The 19250-nt window shown below is 32.5% G+C and overlaps 1 protein-coding gene across 1 annotated transcript in view; it reads right to left on the bottom strand.

Moving 5' to 3' along the window:
• Window positions 1-19250, bottom strand: part of LOC114349456 (gastrula zinc finger protein XlCGF58.1-like) — a 49629-nt gene that overhangs the window by 8038 nt on the left and 22341 nt on the right. Inside the window, exons 5-6 of the mRNA XM_028299836.2 lie at window positions 10916-11377; window positions 5958-6263 (exon numbers count right to left, since the gene is read on the bottom strand). Coding sequence (XP_028155637.1) covers window positions 5958-6263; window positions 10916-11377 — 768 coding nt within the window. The remainder of the gene's footprint in view (window positions 1-5957; window positions 6264-10915; window positions 11378-19250) is intronic.

Genomic DNA, 19250 nt, shown 5'->3' with positions numbered 1-19250 from the left:
TCTTAAATACCTCCAGAACGCTTCTATTTAGAAAAACAAAAATTGGTACGCGTATTTATCTACAAGCTATAAATCTAATCCATCCATTGCAAATTTCTAGTACCGATCATAGGCGTCCGTTTTGGGTAGGGCAACGGTTATTTTATCGCATAACTTTTTTATCTTTAACTTTTATGAATTTGTGACACTGGATTATGAAATTGTGAAGTATTCTAGTACTAAAAGGTACTCTTGATTTAAATCGGTAGGACACACCGGTTTCTAGAAAAATCGATTTGAAAATTTTTCGCTTTTTAAATAAAAAAAAAATTAAAAAAAAAACTGTTTAGAAAGACGAAAACTGGTACATTTATTTTATATTCCAGAGATAAATCGATTTCATTAATTGCGAATTTCTAGTACTGGTCATAGGCGTCCGTTTTAGGTAGGTCAACAGTTATTTTATAGCAGAACTTTTTGTCTTGAATTTTTGAGCATTTTTGACACTAGATTATTAAATTATGAGGTATTCAAGTACTAAAAGTTACTCTTACTTTATGTTGTTAAAATACTTCGTCTTTTGTTGAAAAGTTCTTTCAATTTTTTTTCAAATTCCAAAAACGAAAAACTTTCAAATCGATTTTTCTAGAAAACGGTGTGTCCTACCGACTTAAAGCAAGAGTACCGTTTAGTACTAGAATACCTCACAATTTAATAATCCGGTGTCAAAAATGGATAAAAGTTAAGGACAAAAAAGTTATGCGATAAAATACCCGTTGCTCTACCCAAAACGGACGCCTATGACCGGTACTAGAAATTTGCAATGGATGGAATCGATTCATATCTGAAAAGTTAATATGCATACCAATTTTCTTTTTCTAAATAGAAGCGTGCTGGAGGTATTTAAGAAAAACTAATTTCATGGCGCCATCTTCAAAAAGCTCTAGCTCCCTTAAGAAGCATTTTCGGACTAGGTGAATTGGGTTAAATTATCTTAAAATTATCTGAGGAATCTCCTGTCTTCGTTTGTCGGTAGAGTTTCTGGACACCCTGTATAAGAAAAAGTTTACAATTCTACATCCCCTCCATTTTACAAAAATGGAAGGGATACCCCCTTCTCGGGGGTGAAAAATATATATTCAAAATAAGTCCTGAATTTGATAGAATGACTAATTTTAAACAACTTTTGTTCTATAGGGTTTTTTCACTAAGTCAATACTTTTCGAGTTATTTGCGAGTGAACATGTTCATTTTTAACAAAAAAAAAAACATGTTTTTGGACGGTATTTCGCAAATACCTCATAAAGTAAGTATTTTATCGAAAAAATATTCTTAGCAAAAATAGAGCTTATAAAAAATTGAAAAAAAAAACGATCTACGCATGAAGTATGTAGACCCAGCAGGAGCAGAGTTGTAGCTAATGAAAAGTAGGTTCTTCTTCGTCAAATTCCAAATCGAATATTTCAATGTGAAATAACCAAAAAACAAAGCACTTTTCGGGGAAAATTCATTAGAACTTATTTAAAGTGTTTAAAAAAAGGTTTATTTTTGTTTTCAAAAAAGTTCTAACATTAAAAGTAAGTGAGTTACGCTCAAAATATTGTTGGTTCCTCTTATTTTTTGGTAAAAATAATCACGAAAATCACCCCTAATTTAATCGTTATCGCTTCACAAGTTACTTTGATTATGTCTTCTCTATATGATCTGTAAGTTTCATCGGTTCAAAGTGCTTCGTTTTGAAAAGGCTGTAGTTAAAATAACTTGAACGAGTAACTACTCACGAGTTTATGTAAATTTTGAACCAATTTTTTAACCATAACCAAAACAAAAAATCCAAAATATCCAGAAAAGCAAAACGTACATTTTATTATTCTTTGAGATTATTGGTATTACTAATAATTTTTAAGTTAATTTGAAAAAAAAGGAACTTTTTTTCAAAATTAAAAAAAAAAATGTTATATTTTAAAACCAATTTTTTTCAAAACTGAGCACTTTGAACCATTGAAACTTATAGATCATATAAATAATACATAATTAAAGTAACTTGTAAAGCGGTAACGATTAATTTTATTTGGGAAGCTAATTAGGGGGTGATTTTCGCGATTTTCTACTAACCAACAATATTTTGAGCGTAACTCACTTACTTTTAATGCAAAATTTTTTTCCAAAAATCAGAAATAAAACTTTTTTTAAACACTTTAAAAAAGTTGTTATGAGTTTTCCCCGAAAAGTGCTCCGTTTTTTGGTTATTTCACGTTGAAATATTCGATTTGGAATTTGACGAATAATAACTTACTTTTTATTAGCTACAACTCTGCTTCTGCTAAGTCTAGCGTCTTCAAGCATACACCATTATTTTCATGTTTTTATATGCTATATTCTTGCTAAGAATATTTTTTTCGCTAAAGTACTTTTTGTGTTATCTGCGAAAAACCGTCCAAAAACATGTTTTATTTTTGTTGAAAATGAACATATTCACTCGCAAATACCTCGAAAAGTATTGACTTAGCGAAAAAACTCTATACAACAAAAGTTGCTTAGAATTAGTCATTTTATCCAATTCCGGACTTATTTTGAATGTATAATTCTTCACCCCCGAGAAAATATTTTTTACCCCGTATTTCCCAATTTTTGTAAAGTGGAGGGGATGTAGAATTGTAAACTTTTTCTTATATTATAAGAGACAATTTCAACTACCTATTCCCAAATTTTCATCCTTCCTTTATTTTTTTTTGGAGGTTTTCGTAAAGTTTTGTGTTCATTGATCGGGCTACACAGGTAATATACATTGAGGTAAATGTGGCAACTGCGTTCTTTAACCTTACATACTGGAAGGGAAATACACAAAGATATGAAATAATTTTTCATAATGTGGCTGGCTGTATACCATCAATCACAAAAATTTAATGAAAAATCATTTGTAAAAGGTATAAAATTTTTCTATTAAAATCCCTTTAAGGGCTATATCACACGTTTTCGATTTTTAACAAAATCATCATCACTGTTAGGAACAGATTAATTGCAAGCTGAGCCACCGAAGAAATACCAGGGTGAGAACCCTTTAAATGGTATAAAAATAATATATTATAATCGCATATTTGCTTAAAATGCCATAGGATGGACAATATTTATAAAGAATTAGGCCCTTGGGCACAGAGTAACTTTCCCATCACGTGGGTTGCAAAGTGTGTAGCTGTGTCTGTACATGATAACTGTTGTATGACTTGAGTTGCAATTAAACAGTCGTCATGTAGAGACACATCTACTCGCTCTGCAACCCACGTGATGGGAGACTCATACAGTCCCAAGGGCCTAATTCTTTATAAATATTATCTATCCTATGGAATTTTAAGCAATTATGCGATTATAACATATTTTTATATCATTTAAAGCGTTTTCACCCTGGTATTCCTTTGGTGGCTCAGCTTGCAATTAACTTGTTCTTAACACTGATGATGTTTTTGTTAAAAATCGAAAAAGTTCTGTGATGTAGCCCTTAAAGGGGTTTTAAAAATTAATTGAAGGCACTCGTGGGAGTGCCGACAGAAGTGAAAACTTCTTATAGTATATAAATTACGAGCTCAATGCTTTTTCCGAAAAATTTATTTCGTCGAAGCGATGACGGTCCCTAATTCAATACTTTTGCCCCATCCAAAAAGTGCACAACGTCCCTAAATAAATTTTCACTTCAAAAATGTATTTCGTCGAAGTGATAACGGTCGCTAATTAAATACTTTCCCCCCATCCAAAAAGTGCACAACGTCTCTAAAGAAGTTTTCACTTAAAAAATTAATTTCGTCGAAGCGATAACGGTCGCTAATTCAATAATTTTTCCACATCCAAAAAGTTCACAAGGTCCCTCAAGAAGTTTTCACTTCAAAAATTTATTTCGCCGAAGCGATGACGGTCGCGGGGTCGCTATTTTATCCCGGGAGTAGTTGCGCTCACTTCTGTAACGTGAATAGTCGCGTGTTAGATTTCATCTCACAATACGAATTTAAATACGAATTTACAATAAATTCCCCATGCAGAAAGTGTACAAAATCGCTACAGAGGTTATTTTAAATTTAAATACTTCTACACAATTTATATATACATACACATAATAAATATACGTACAAAATTTATTTCGCCGAAGAGATGACGGTTGCGATGAGGTTCGCCAAAAAAAACCTTTTTCAATATCCAAAAATAGGTTTTACATTTATTTTAAATTTAAATATTTCTATACAATTTATATATACCTACATGCACATAATATATATACATGCAAAATTTATTTCGCCGAAGAGATGACGGTCGAAATGACGGTCGCCAAATAAATCATTTTTCCCCATCCAAAAATAGGTTTTACATTTATTTTAAATTTAAATACTTCTATAGAATATATATAATATACATACACATAATGTATATACGTACAAAATTTATTTAGCTGAAGAGATGACGGTCGCGAAATAAATCCTTTTTCTCCATCTTAAAATATGTTTTACATTTATTTTAAATTTAAATACCTCTACACAATTTATATATACATACACATAATATATAGCATAAGCGATGACGGTCGCCAATTCAATGCTTTTTCCCCTATCCAAAAAGTGCACAACGTCCCTAAAGAAGTTTTCACTTCAAAAAAATGTATACCTTTTACAAAGGATTTTTCATTAGATTTTAGTAAAGACTTTTGGTTATGAACATTCATTCTGTGTTAGTGGTATTATTTGTTTATCGTAAATTTCTGGGATAAGAATAACAAAGTATTAAGATATTTACTCTCAATGTCCATATTTTAAGGATATGTTATTGTTGGAATAAACTTTGATTACTTTTTTACTGTATCTTGTTGTTGTTTTTATAAGGATTATTTAAAAATGAATAATTGAATTTATTTACGAAGTTGAAACATATCTAATTTATTATTTTTTAGGTGTCACTTTGATACAGCAAAATACTAAAGATATTGGTTTTCTCGTAGTTTAAGTAAAAGGAACAATTCACGATGTTCAAATTTCATTATATTGTTACAAAACTGACTTGACTATGATCTTTTAGGCACTAATGTTTAGTTTTAGTTGACTTTATTTATTTTTAATAAACTTACTTCTAAACAAATGAAAAACACTGAATTTATATCTTTTATTTTACAAACTACGATATCTAATTTATTTATTACACTAAATCTAATACTTTATCTACATAATTAAAAATTCAAAAATATACCGCGCCCGATACATATCAAAGTACACCGACGTATTCAAATTCACAACTGACTGCTAATTTCCAAATCCCTCTTATTTATACAACACTTAATCATCTCGAATACAAAAGAATTATCCAGAATAAACGAGTATTTACATAATAAATCAATAAAACTTCTAGAATGAAAAAGAAATATTGAGGTGTATACCTGTTAAAAGGGCCCCCCTTTTAAATGCATCCACAAACACATAAATCAAATTCAGCAAACAAAAAAGAGTCTGTTAAATTATAATAAATAGGCCAGGAGCTGAAAACAGTCGGATGACATAATGATGTCACAATAGTCACGATGAAGATCGGAGCGTAAGGCCTTCAAATTCATTGTGAATTTTCGTTCGGCCTTCACTGAACTACCTACACCATTTGCGAACATGTAGAACAGATATGCACTTTTATCCATAAACTGCGATGAACTGCCGATGAATGTCAGTAGGTGAAATCCATTTTGCATTTAAAAAACGTATCACAGCATGAATTTCACATCGGCGATAACAAAAACCGGGAACTCCATCTTCGAAGGCTGCTACGCAGACACTGAGCAAAGCTATGAGGTGAAAGTGGTGGGGTGAGAGAGAGGGAGAGTTTATGTGTAAGGCAGTGTTGCCAGATTTCTCCCAGCACTTTCTCAGCGGCATGGGGAATCTTTTTTTACCAATAATCTTCTTAGTATAGTTATTGCGTCTTAAAAATTAAATTGGATTCTGAAAAAGACTTACCTTTGTAGGCAAACGATTTTCCGCACACATTACATTGAAACGATTTGCCGCTGTTGTGGACTCTAATGTGAGACGACAAAGATGTTTTGGAAGGATAGGTTTTATTGCAAATGTCGCAACTGAAGCCTTCGACGCTTTTACTGGCGGAATTTTCTTTTTGCTTTTGCATTTGTCGTTTTTTCTTATATGTGTACTGTTTACGTGTCCTTTCCATCTCTTGGTTATGGATGCTAATGTAATGCTTGCGTAAATAATCGATACGGGAGAAGCCTTTTAGACATATTTTGCATACGCAAGGTCTGTATCCTGAAAGAAATGTGATATGGGAGAGTGGTTTTATTTTTTATCTACTCTGCGCGTCAGAGAACACGAACCACAAAATGGGTCATTTTTGATGTCTCGAATTTCCTAAACCGGTTGTCAGATTTAAGTGACGTTTTTAATATGGTATAGCCTTATTACAAATAAAAATTCCCGTAATTAAATTCTGCATAGAGACAAGTTTTTCCCGATTTACTTCGACGAAAATTTTCCCCGGAAATGCGGGTTTTTCCAACAAACTCTTTAATTTTCAACTAAAATTTTAGATAAGTAATTGTTTATCAATAATTAAATAACTTAGTAATATAAAAGCTCTTTTCGTATAGATTATAATTCCAGAAGCCGATGGAAATTGAATGAACAGTTTAGCAACAATTGATTTGTTAATTAAAAATTTACGGTCGCTATAATAACCACAATAATTATGATACATAAGAATAACTACGATTTTTGTATAAAAAGACACTGTACCTATCTAATGTACTTTACAGAATTGAAATTAGGCTATTTAAGCGGCCTCAGGAATATTTTAAAATCATAAACAAGTTTTTGGCTTATAAACAAATAGAATATCGCAGGAAATATTTAATTAAATTAAATCATGAAAACGGTATTAGAAAAAAAGCGACAGGACGCTTCTTTTAAAAGAAAAAACGTTTAATTGTGATGAGTGGTTTCTGAGATACAACCGGTCAAAGTTGACCGGCATTTACGGAAAAGATATAAACAATAGGATCATAATTTTCGAACAATCACGTTTTTATTTTTGTCCTCTTTCTCCACACCAATTTTCATATCTTTAAAATACTCATAACATATATTATTATAATAAAAACTATAGATATTACGAGTGAAAATTGCCAAAAATAGCAAAATTCCAATCAAAAATTAGGTTGGAGAAAATGTAATCTCAAAGTTCAAAATCGGTATACGTTAAAAAAATGTATTTACTCGGCTTCTCATGGAGCAATTTTCTTCATTCTCTTTTTATTCCCAAGTAACTCGTGTAGAGCCATCTAACTAACGCATTATTAAATGTCAAAGTTGCTTTTGTTTTGTTATAATAAATTAATTTATTTATTACAACAAATTTTTTTAATTTGTTTAAATAAAGATTTTTTAAACAATTATACAGCTTTCAAATAAGAATATCTGTGTTTTTAACGTTAAAAGGTACACTTGTAGTAAGTTTATCTAAAAAATGTACAACTGGAAAACATATGTAGTTTTCTTTTCTTATAATATAATAATAATAATGGAGTTTATTTGTAGCAAATAAATTGTACATGATAAAATAAACTCAGTTCCTCACTGAAGTTGTACATACAACTTGTGCGTGAGGGTTAAATTTTGATTATAAAACACACTAAATGATTTTAAAAATTACAAAAAGGAATAAAAAATAGTCTGTTTGCTCATCTCTCTTTAAATTTGGGCTCCTCTTCTCACTAATTCAGTTACTGAGAAATTTTGTTTATCGGACCTACGAAATCTTATAAAATTCAAGAAAGGATTGTGAATAATTTGCGATGGGACTCCTCTGGTGGGACTTCGTCTTCTACGAGAATTACCATGACTTTTTGATTGTGTTTTAGCAATTTTTACAATAATTTTCACGATTTACAAACTTATAAGTGACGTTTCAAATAAATCATTTTTGACATTATAATTATAATTATTATAAATAAATTAATCTATTATAACAAAACAAAAGCAAGTTTGGCATTTAATAACGCGTTAGTTAGATGGCTCTACTCGAGTTACTTGGGAACAAAAAAAGAATGAAGAAAATTGCTCCATGGGAAGCCGAGAAAATGCATTTTTTTAACGTATACCGATTTTGAACTTTGAGATTACATTTTCTCCAACCTAATTTTTGATTGGAATTTTGCTATTTTTGACAATTTTCACTCGTAATATCGATAGTTTTTATTATAATAATATATGTTATGAGTATTTTAAAGATATGAAAATTGGTGTGGAGAAAAAGGACCGAAATAAAATGGTGATGTTTCGAAAATTATGATCCTATTGTTTATATCTTTGCCGTAAATGTCGGTCAACTTTGACCGGTTGTATCTCAGGAACCACTCATAACAATTAAATGTTTTTTCTTTTAAAAGAAGCGCCCTGCCGCTTTTTTTCCAATACCGTTTTCATGATTTAATTTAATTTAATATTTCCCGAGATATATATGTTTATAAGCCAAAAAATTGTTTATAATTTTAAAATATTCCTGAGGCCGCTTAAATAGTCTAATTTCAATTATGTAAAGTACATTAGATACAGTTGAGTCCGCGAGTCTTTACCCGTGCGTCATCATTTAAAGCATACGAAATAAGTCGGAAATTTACTAAACGCAACGGCAAGTGGATATTATTCCGATCACGAGTTATAGTATAAAATTTGACGTTATCAAATAAATAGAATGTCAAATTTAAGTTTTGCTTTAAAATTTTGGTGCATAATTACAGCTACATTTGAAGTAGCTTAATAAATTATTTTATTATCGTTGATTAATAAATAAATAAACAATTTATAAAAGAATTCAATAACATATTTTCTTTTTGTTATTTTATTCACTTTGGCGGTATCTTAAACACAAGCATTCAACTGTGTAAACAATGAGGTTAGCTTTGTACGTTGTCAAAATTTATCGTAAAATAACATAAACTTATTACAAAATTTCTAACTCTAATATAAAATTAGTTGTGAAAACAACTGTTTGTATACTATAGAAAACTTCAAAATGCAAAAATTCGACAAAATAATAGCAAAAAAATTCAACAAACTGACAGCCACAAAAGTAAACAAACCAAAACGTCATAAATTTTACTTAAAATATGTGAAGACATCCCCAATCGTCTTTCTTAGTATCTATCTCTTTTCAATGCGCTGAGTCTAAATCGTTCATAAAAATAACATGTGTTTTTACTTAATAACAGGCGGCAGCTGGTTTGTCATTAATTTCATGCGTAGAAGAGAATGATGCTAAATATAAAGTATGTGTTTTATCTCGCCAGGTATTAATGACGCACGGGTAAAGACTCGCGGACTCAACTGTAGTTACAGTGACTTTTTATACAAAAATTATTTTGGTTATTATAGCGACCGTAAATGTTTAATTAACAATTCAATTGTTGCTAAACTGATCATTCAATTTCCATCGGCTTCTGGAATTATAATCTATACGAAAAGAGCTTTTATATTACCAAGTTATTTACTTATTGATAAACAATTACTTATCTAAAATTTTAGTTGAAAATTAAAGATTTTGTTGGAAAAACCCACATTTTCCGGGGAAATTTTCGTTGAAGTAAATCGGGAAAAACACGTCTCTATGCAGAATTTAATTACGGTGAATTTTTATTTGGGTGTTTTTGGTGTAAAGTTAAAATCTTTGGAGTTATAGAGCAAAAATTGAAAAAAACACGATTTTCGGGCGCCATTTTGTTTATAAAAAAAGTAGCACACTATCTGCGGACTTTGCATACCCATATTATTAATGTATATAATCATAAGATTCGATTGCAGCAATAAAATTGCTGGTAAATAACTTTTCCTTGTATTTTGCTAATTAGCCCAGAGTAATAAAATACCGAAATAAAACCCAACTATAGCCTCAGGTTTTCTTAATATACTGTTTTTTGATTCATTCCCTTACGTTGGGTAAGTAATGACCCATTTTGTGGGTAGCCCATTTTCTCTGACGCGCGGTGTAACTTATGCACAATTTTCAGTATTTTTTATAGATAATTTCCTTTTTTGTTCGCCACATGAAAGGAGGGATAAAAGGATTGGAACTCCCACATAGGAAGGAGGGTGAAAAGGGCTGACTCTAGGTCTTGACTTACTCATTGATGCTGATAGGCACGTATTACAAATACCAAGAAGTCTCAAAGTATAGAATCTAATCTTATAAAATCCTAATGCGACAAGTCACGCAGTTTGTCCGGTGTGGACAAAAAAAATTGGTTACTTAACCTTCCGATGACCAACCTTTTTTTGTTACACGGATGACCAACGGGGGTAAAAAATGACCTGGAATGAATGCTTTCAGCATTTAAATCTTCATCTAACAATACATCCTCATTTTCTGATACTATTTCATCTTCTATATCATCATAAAATCGCTAGCAGTAACAATTTCCTGTAACTCAGCCTCAGTAAGATATTTGCGGGCCATATCTTATATGTACACAAAATACTAAGAAACTATAATAATATACGCCAGGAAATAATAATAATGACTAACTGTAGCAGACAAGAATGTCATGATTCGTACATAACAGGCACCACAGTCTAAAAATAGATTTTGATGACGCGCAGTGTAAAACAACTTGGAATAGACGGTATTTTACTAAACATCAACTTCAGAATATATTTTTTATTCGTAAAATATAGGGAATTTTTTTATTTCAAAATATGAGGATATCTAGAATGATATTAAAGTCAAATAAAAAAAATAATGAGTTAAAAATTGAAAATACTTTTGAATTTATTAAAGAAAAACATACGCTGGGGTCCAAATTTCCCCCCCCCCCCTTGGTCATCCGAAGGTTAATAGCTTCAAATTGGTGTGTTTCAATTTCAAATATAACAAGCTTTTAAAGAAAAGCAAACCAGATCGTACATACCTGTGTGTGTTCTGCAATGTTTTACCAGATTACCTTTGTGGTTGAAAGAACGCGAACATTCCGCACATTGGTAACGTTCCGACTCTATATGAGACCGAAGATGGCTAGCCAGTTGTGCCTTGATGCAGAAAACTGCATCACAATACGGACATTTAACTGTCTTCTTCAAATGTTTCCTCAGATACATCTCACTGGATAAGGGCTGCTTACATCTTACACATCGATACTGTTTCTTCTTCCTTTGCTTGTGCTTCGTGAGATGTTTTAAGTAGATTAGTTTTGTCGGAAACTTTCTAGGACATGATTTACATTTCAGAGGCAGTTGTTTGGTTAGATGGTGGCGGAAATGATTATAGTACTCTTTTTCTTTGGTAAATAGTTTACCGCAAATGGGACAAACTACACATCCGGCTTTAAAATGTTGTTTGATGTGGTCGATTTTTCGCTTAACAGAGGAAAAATCTGAAAGAAAATTATATTTGTCACTAAATTTTAAACATTCGAACGAGACAGTCATTATCGGCTCTCCGTTATCAATTGCAAAAACTTGATTTCGATAATAGGTGTTTCAAATTAGAAACAAAACCATCGTTTTAAATTTATTTATCGTTCATTAATGTGAAAGTGATTAGAACGTTAAAATAAAACCTAATGATAGTTTAATTGTTTGTACAAATCAACAAAACATTGTTATTTCGTTGACTTATAGTCCAGAAACTAAGAACTATTTTGCGACATGAATCTACGAGACCAATTAACCTAGGAAATTGTCGTAAAATGGAAAATCACATGCAGCACACGATCTACCAAAACGTTCCCGGTGACGGAGTTTAGTTCAAACCTTCGATGTGTGAACATCGCTCCGCTTTGTTGAAGTAAATGTTAATCAATAAGTAATAATACTAATTACATAGTTAGTGAAATAAAGTGAATCAGCATTCTTATCAATTTAAACATTTCAAGTAAGTGACTAGAATTAATTAGCAAAATATAAAAAGTAACAAAAAGAAGAAAACAAAAAGTCAGCTTGAATCATTCTGAATTTCTAATATTAATTATGCCTACTACAAATAATTGCCATGCGTGTCAAAAATTAATACCACCGAAGGAAGCAAACGACTCCAGTACCGTAAATTGTTCAGTATGTCTAGCGCATTGGCACGGTGTCTGTGCTCGTCCCCAACCTACGGATCTCGAGCCAAATACGCTACGAGCTTGGATATGTGAAAATTGTCTTAACACAAAATTGACAAGCGCACATGAGGATGTTGAATCCATTAGATTTAACGCTATTATGGCTCAGCTTAACACAATTCAAGCTACCTTTACAACAAAAATTGAAGAATTATCTGCGCTGGTCACAGCCCAAAATGCAGAAATTATTGCCTGCAACAAAAATATAACTGCACTACAATCAGAAAACCAACAACTTAATAGAAGAGTTGAAGTCCTAGAAAAAAAGTTTCTGGACCATGAAGAAATGCACATAGAGGTAATGGAAGGGATTAAACGACAACAGAATGTCATCGTTATGGGACTCGCTGAAACACCTAATGATTTTGGTGAAGCCAAGAACCTAATTAATCATATATTACCCTCTAAAAATGTTCCCATTGTTTCAACCTCTCGATTAGGAAAAATCAGAACAGATAGAAAACCTCGACCCTTTAAAATTGTTGTCGATTCTCGTGAAACTACAATCGATATCATGAAACGAAAAACAAATATTTCAAAAACAATCTATCCCACTGTATACTTAAAATCAGATTTGACTCCAAATCAATCTAAACACTTGACAGAGCTAAGACAACAACTTCAGCAACGTAGCAATGACGGCGAAAAAAACTTAACAATAAAATACGTCAAAAACATACCCAAGATTGTTGAGTTGCCCACTTCAAAAAGATATCGGGAAGAAGAGGGTTCACCACGCTCTTCATCTGAAATAAAAATCTCCAAAGCAGACACTAGAAATAATATATAGCAACCATTAATTTTGTTGTTTTGGAACTGTCAAGGGTTCACTAATCTAAAAGACTTTGTCGAAGAAAATAAAGATTTTTCTATTTTATGTGTATGTGAAACGTGGTTATCAGATAAAATTCAAATTACTCCTGCTTTTTTAAAAAATTATAATATTCTAAGCTCACCTGCTGTAAAGGAAAAGTCGACCGGCAGAGCCAGTGGCGGTATCTGTATACTCTATAAAAATTCATTTAAACTAAAGCTATTAGATGCCTCCCCTTGGTGGATAATCTGCGAGTTGACTCTTTCTCTCCATGAAAAAATTATACTATGCTCAGTGTATTTTAAACCCTCATTAGATCTTTCACACGTGTTGGATATTTTTCAAACATGTTTATTAGATATTATAGATAATCTTCAAAACACGCCTGTAGTTATAGGGGGCGACTTTAACTGTAGAGTAGCTGAACTTAATTTAGTACCATCTGAGATTTTAGAGGATACAAATGTCTTTGACCAGAGAACATCTAATGATAAAGTACTTAACACTAGAGGGCGTAATATTATCGATTTTATGTCAGAAAACTCTTTTTGTTTATTAAACGGTCGTACAATTTCAGACTCACCGGCTCAGTTCACGTATGTTAGTTCTATAGGTAAAAGTGTAATTGACTTTGCTTGGATATCCAACTCATCGCTATCACTTGTTCAGGACTTTTATGTTTTGAATGAATATAGCTCATCTGATCACTTTGCCATAGCTCTTTCTTTAAACTTAAATATATTTGACGGAAATAACTGTACTAATGGTTCCTCCAGTAATACTTCACACTCTATAATATATAAATGGAATGAAGAACTAACATTAACCTACAAGATATTAATGGCAAACTCTCCCTGAATTCAATATAATTCTCAGTTGCACAATTCATACAATAATCTATATACTGCAATAACAGAAACAGCCACAAAGTTAAATATGATCAAAAAAACAGGATCATTTCATACCAAAATATTCTCATCCCCTTGGTTCGATTATGAATGTCTTTGTTTAAAAAAGCAGGTTAAACATGAATTAAAAATATGTAAAGTAAATAATTTCTCAGAAAGCACCAAACTAAAATATGTACAGATAAAAAAAGAATACAAGACAACACTAAAATCCAAAAAACAAATCTATTTTAATAACATAATAACTGATTTAAGTAACAGCCGAAACCCTAAAACTTTTTGGTCAACCTTAAAAAAATTTCGTAGTTATTCGCCTTCATCAAATTTACCCATGAATGTATGGCAAACTTTTTTCAGAGATATATACCCTCCTAAAATAATTTCGTTTATTACATATTACGATGTTAGACATCAATTTCTGGACAAATCCATAACACCTGATGAGATTTATTTAGTTTTAAACAATTGCAAAAACAATAAAAGTCCAGGAAATGATAAAATATCCTATGAGTTTTATAAATATTTACCAAATAATTGGATATTGTACATGACTTGTTTGTTCAATAACATATTTAATACAGCTACAATACCTAGAACTTGGACTGAAGTAATATTAAAAATGATACACAAAAAGGGGCCTATCGACAATCCTTCTAACTATAGAGGAATTGCTCTAATGTCTTGCTTAGAAAAAATATTCACACAAGTATTACTCAACAGACTTAATGAGTGGACAGATAACAACAACATTATTCCTGAAATTCAATCTGGATTTCGAAAACATCGAAGCTGCATTGACAATGTATTTGTTCTTAACTCGATCATACAGTCACGATTAAGGTTAAAAAAACGCAAAGTATTCGTTGCATTTGTGGACTACAAGAGGGCTTTCGATTCTGTTAGCCACAACTTGTTATGGCAAAAACTGTACAATATAGGGGTTAGTGGTCGCATAATTTTACTTTTAAGAAATATATACAATGAAGCATCAATGCAAGTAGCTGCCTCAGATGGATTCACCTCTCAACTTGATATAAGTGCCGGAGTTCTACAGGGTGAATCATTAAGCCCGATTCTATTCTCATTATTTCTCGCAGACATAGAAACATTTTTTCTCGATAGCGGGGTTACTGGCATAAACATCGGAAATAAACGAGACATCGTATTATTACTTTATGCTGACGATTTAGTCATCGTAGCAGAGTCTGAAGTGGAATTAGGTAAGATTCTAAGAGCATTGGAAAGATATAGTGACCAAAATTATCTTGAAGTTAACACTAGCAAAACCAAAATAGTTGTTTTTTCTAGAGGAGGCGGTATCCCAAAAGCCTGTACTTTCAGTTATAAGAACAAACCTATCGATATTGTCTCTAAATTTACATATTTGGGCATTACTTTTTCGTCTTCTTCGCTTTTTAGAGAAATGGCATATGATACCGTTCAAAAGGCCAAGCATGCCATCGGAGCAACAATACCGCTCATGACAAAAACCAAGATGTATAGTTGGACATCCCGAATACATCTGCTAAATTCCTTAATTCTTAGCATAGTAACTAACTGCATTGCCATTTGGGGGTTACGATACGCCGACATACTAGAACGGGTGCAATTAACATTTTTAAAACGTATCCTTTTGGTTCCTATCAATACGCCAGATTTTGCTGTTCGACTTGAAACAAGTACAGCTAAATTTTCGCTTGTGATATTTAAACACATGCTAAACTGGCTCATTAAACTTTATGAGATGTGCTTCGACTACCTAAAATGTGCTTTCTACGTCAACTGGAAATCACAAGGATAGAGAATAAATATAATTGGGCATCGCAAGTTAAAAATCTGTTAGAATTTGCAAACTGTCAAAGATCATGGAGAGATATCAATGTAGCGTTCCTAAAAGCAAACAAAAATGACTTAATAGACACATTTAAACAAAAGGTAAACCAAAATGATTTGCGTCAACTGAATGACTCATCATTTCTCACTTTTTATAGGGCTTTAGACCTGAGCGATCAACCACAACAGTATCTTCATATTCGAATGCCTCTACAATTCACCAGAACAATAGCACAACTTAGACTGTCGAATGAGTTTTGTATTCGGTTCACTTTTCAAGGAATAACATATAAGATTGATCCAAAGCAGTTATGTACAACATGCAACAAACGTGAGCTGGAAACTCTGCGCCACCTTCTGTTCGAATGTCCTACTTACACAGCAATGAGACCACAGAATATTACCAATCTGTTAAATCCAGAACATTTAGCAAACACCCTGAATAATATTACACCCTCTACCGCGAAAACAATTTCAAATCATATATGGAATATTATAAAGCTACGAGCCTTCGTGATTAACGAATAAAAAAAAAAATTAATAACGCAAGCTCTAATTTCTCAATGTATTATTAGCGTACCTTAAAAGACTATTAGTAGCACTTACAAAAAAAGTATCCGAATAACTCACAAGTTTGTGAGTTTGTGATTCTTTTTTATTTATTTATTTATTTTAAAATTGATAATGTAAGTAATATTGCAGTTACGTGTTCCCTTAATCTCATTATATATTTATCTTGTTCTTCCTAGATATGTAATTATGTATAAATATGTATGTGTATGCGGGTAGGTGGGTATAGGTGTGTATGTTTATATAATATGTAATATAGGTATGTCTATATATTTATAAGGTTGTATTCTAGAACTTACTTGCATTCTTATACTTTCTTAATGCTATTTATATCTAAGTTATTTATGTACATGTAGCGAACTAAATTTCTTGTTATGAAACTGTAAAGTTTTTATAAACAATAAAATTATATCTATCTATCTATCTAAAACGTTCCCGGTGACAACACTCCATTGATCTACAGTCAAATACCAGGACAAATGCCATGCTTTTCTCAAGGTATGTTAGCAACAAACACAGCCTATCCCACAATCCCTCTACAATTATCCCAACCTTTAAATAATTATCAACATCAATCTAACCCAATTATAGCACCTGAATCAATACAACACAGCACTCCAAAAGATCAAGAAGAATGGGAGACAGTACAGTACAAAAAGCGTCTACGAAACAATGAAAGTCCTGACAATCGAATTAAAAAGCAGGCAGTGCTAACAGTCTACTGGCTAACAAAACCAGCTGCGACAGAAAACAGATTCTCAGCTCTGGACAGAGTTGGAAGAAGAGGCTAACAAAGAGCCTGAAGAAGAGGCTAACAAAGAGCCAGAAGAAGAAGCTAATAGCGGAACAACTGGCAGAGAATCAAGGAGGCCTCCTCCCATATTCATTCAACATGTAACATTTATCAAACCTCTGCAAGATTTACTAGACAAAACAGCATCCAAACAGTACACCTTAAAAAGCCTGAATAACAATCAAGTTAAAGTACAGCTAGACACAGCAGAGCATTCCAAAGAAACTGTTAAAGCATTAACCGAAAAAAAACGCAGTTCCACACTTATCAGCTAAAACAAAACCTGCACCCCTCTACTGATCGGGAAGACATAAAAAAGGTATTCACAGAGCTCGGACACTAAGTCATAAATATCTCGAACGTAAGACATAGAGGCACCACAGAATGCCTTCCTCTGTTTAATATCGAACTGGAAACAAATTTAAACAATAAAGAGGTGTACCAAATAACTAAAATACTTAACACCGTAGTTAAAGTAGAACCCCCCCCCCCCCATCCGAAAAGAAAGATACCACAATGTCAAAGATGCCAGCACTTTGGACATACTCGTCAATACTGTCATAGAAGCTGCACAGCGTCAAATGCACAGGCGCTCACGCAACCAAAGAATGTCCAAGAAAAATAAGAAATAATGAAGTCCAATGCGTAAACTGCCAAGAAAATCACCCTGCAAACTATAGAGGTTGCTCAGTTTACAAAGAATTACAAAAAAGTAAATTTCCACCACTACGCGCAAAAGCACCACAGAGACCAACAAACGATATAATTCAGATAAATCCTCAACAAACACTCAGCTATGCTCAAGTTGCAGGAGCAACAAATTCCAATACTCAACAATTCAACCCATCTCAACAACAACAAGGTTTGCCACCTATGTCATTTCAACCAACAAACAACTTGAACAGATCGTCTCAAAACTGATGGAGAGTCAAACGCCAATGGTCTGACTAATCATAGTCTGGAAGTCAAAGCCTTTATTCCAGAACATGATCTTGACGTTATGTTAATATCTGAGGCACATATGACAGACAAAAGATACTTCAGTATACCCAAATTCTCAACATATATAACTCAACACCCTCTAAGGAAGAGCCCATGGAGGCACTGCTATAATTATAAAAAACAGTATTATGCACCATGAAATAATCAAGCATAGTGAAGTAAACTTACAAGCCACTTCTATCTCAATAACTGATTGGAATAGCCAGCTTATACTATCTGCAGTTTACTGTCCACCAAACAAAATTATTAAACTCTGAATCGAATATAAACAAAAACTGCCTTTATCTTTTCCATTTTTACTCAGTTTTGAGTATTTAGAAACTGTCTTTCGGTCCTTTTCCTAGACGAAGAGAATGTAAATGCGTGGCCTAAGTGTCCTCTATTTGTTTTCTCCTATTTTCTTCGTCTCTGTGATTATATATTGTAAAATCCGGAGATACGGGATGCAGCCAGAAAGCAGTTTATTAATGAAAAGTCTTGGATTTAAAATATTGTTTATTATATTTTTATTTCAATTATTCTAATTGTTTAAAAAGTAGTAAACTTTGTATCTAGGGCTTTTCGTTGTTTTCCTCGTAATACGAGAGATGTCGCTAGATTGCATCTCAAAAGGTGGAATCATTGTATCGCGATGGTTTCCCTTAAATAGGCAGATTGTTTATATTCCTTTCAGAGTTGTGACTGCATAGCTTCACTGAGGAGGCACGAGGATGCTGAAATAGCTATATGGAGATGGTGGTCCAACTCTGAATCGAATATAAACAAAAACTGCCTTTATCTTTTAAAATTATTAAAGAAGATCACTTCACGACATACTTTAATAAGCTCGAAAATCGCTTCATAGCTGCTGGTGACTATAATGCTAAACACCTTCATTGGGGATCAAGACTCATAACCTCTCGAGGTAGAGAATTATTAAAAAGTGTCCAAAACAATAATTTACTAACGGCATCCACCGGTCAACCGACATACTGGCCAACAGACACACGAAAAGTGCCAGATCTCATCGACTTCTGTATTGTCAAAGGTATCTCTCTAAACTACTTGAAAGTTCAACCTTTGTTCGATCTCTCATCCGATCACTCTCCCTTCATTCAGAGATATAATAAAAAATAGTATAAATTTGAACCTACCACTAAAATCTGAGCAAGATATAGAAGAAGCAGTCAAACATCTAACTGTAAAAATTCAACAAGCCGCATGGGAAGCCTCACCTGATAT

This window comes from Diabrotica virgifera, chromosome 6 (assembly GCF_917563875.1).
Source record: "Diabrotica virgifera virgifera chromosome 6, PGI_DIABVI_V3a".
Taxonomy (NCBI): Eukaryota; Metazoa; Arthropoda; class Insecta; order Coleoptera; family Chrysomelidae; genus Diabrotica; species Diabrotica virgifera.
Note: the sequence above shows the minus strand (reverse complement) of the source record. Positions and strands in the feature narration are given on the sequence as shown.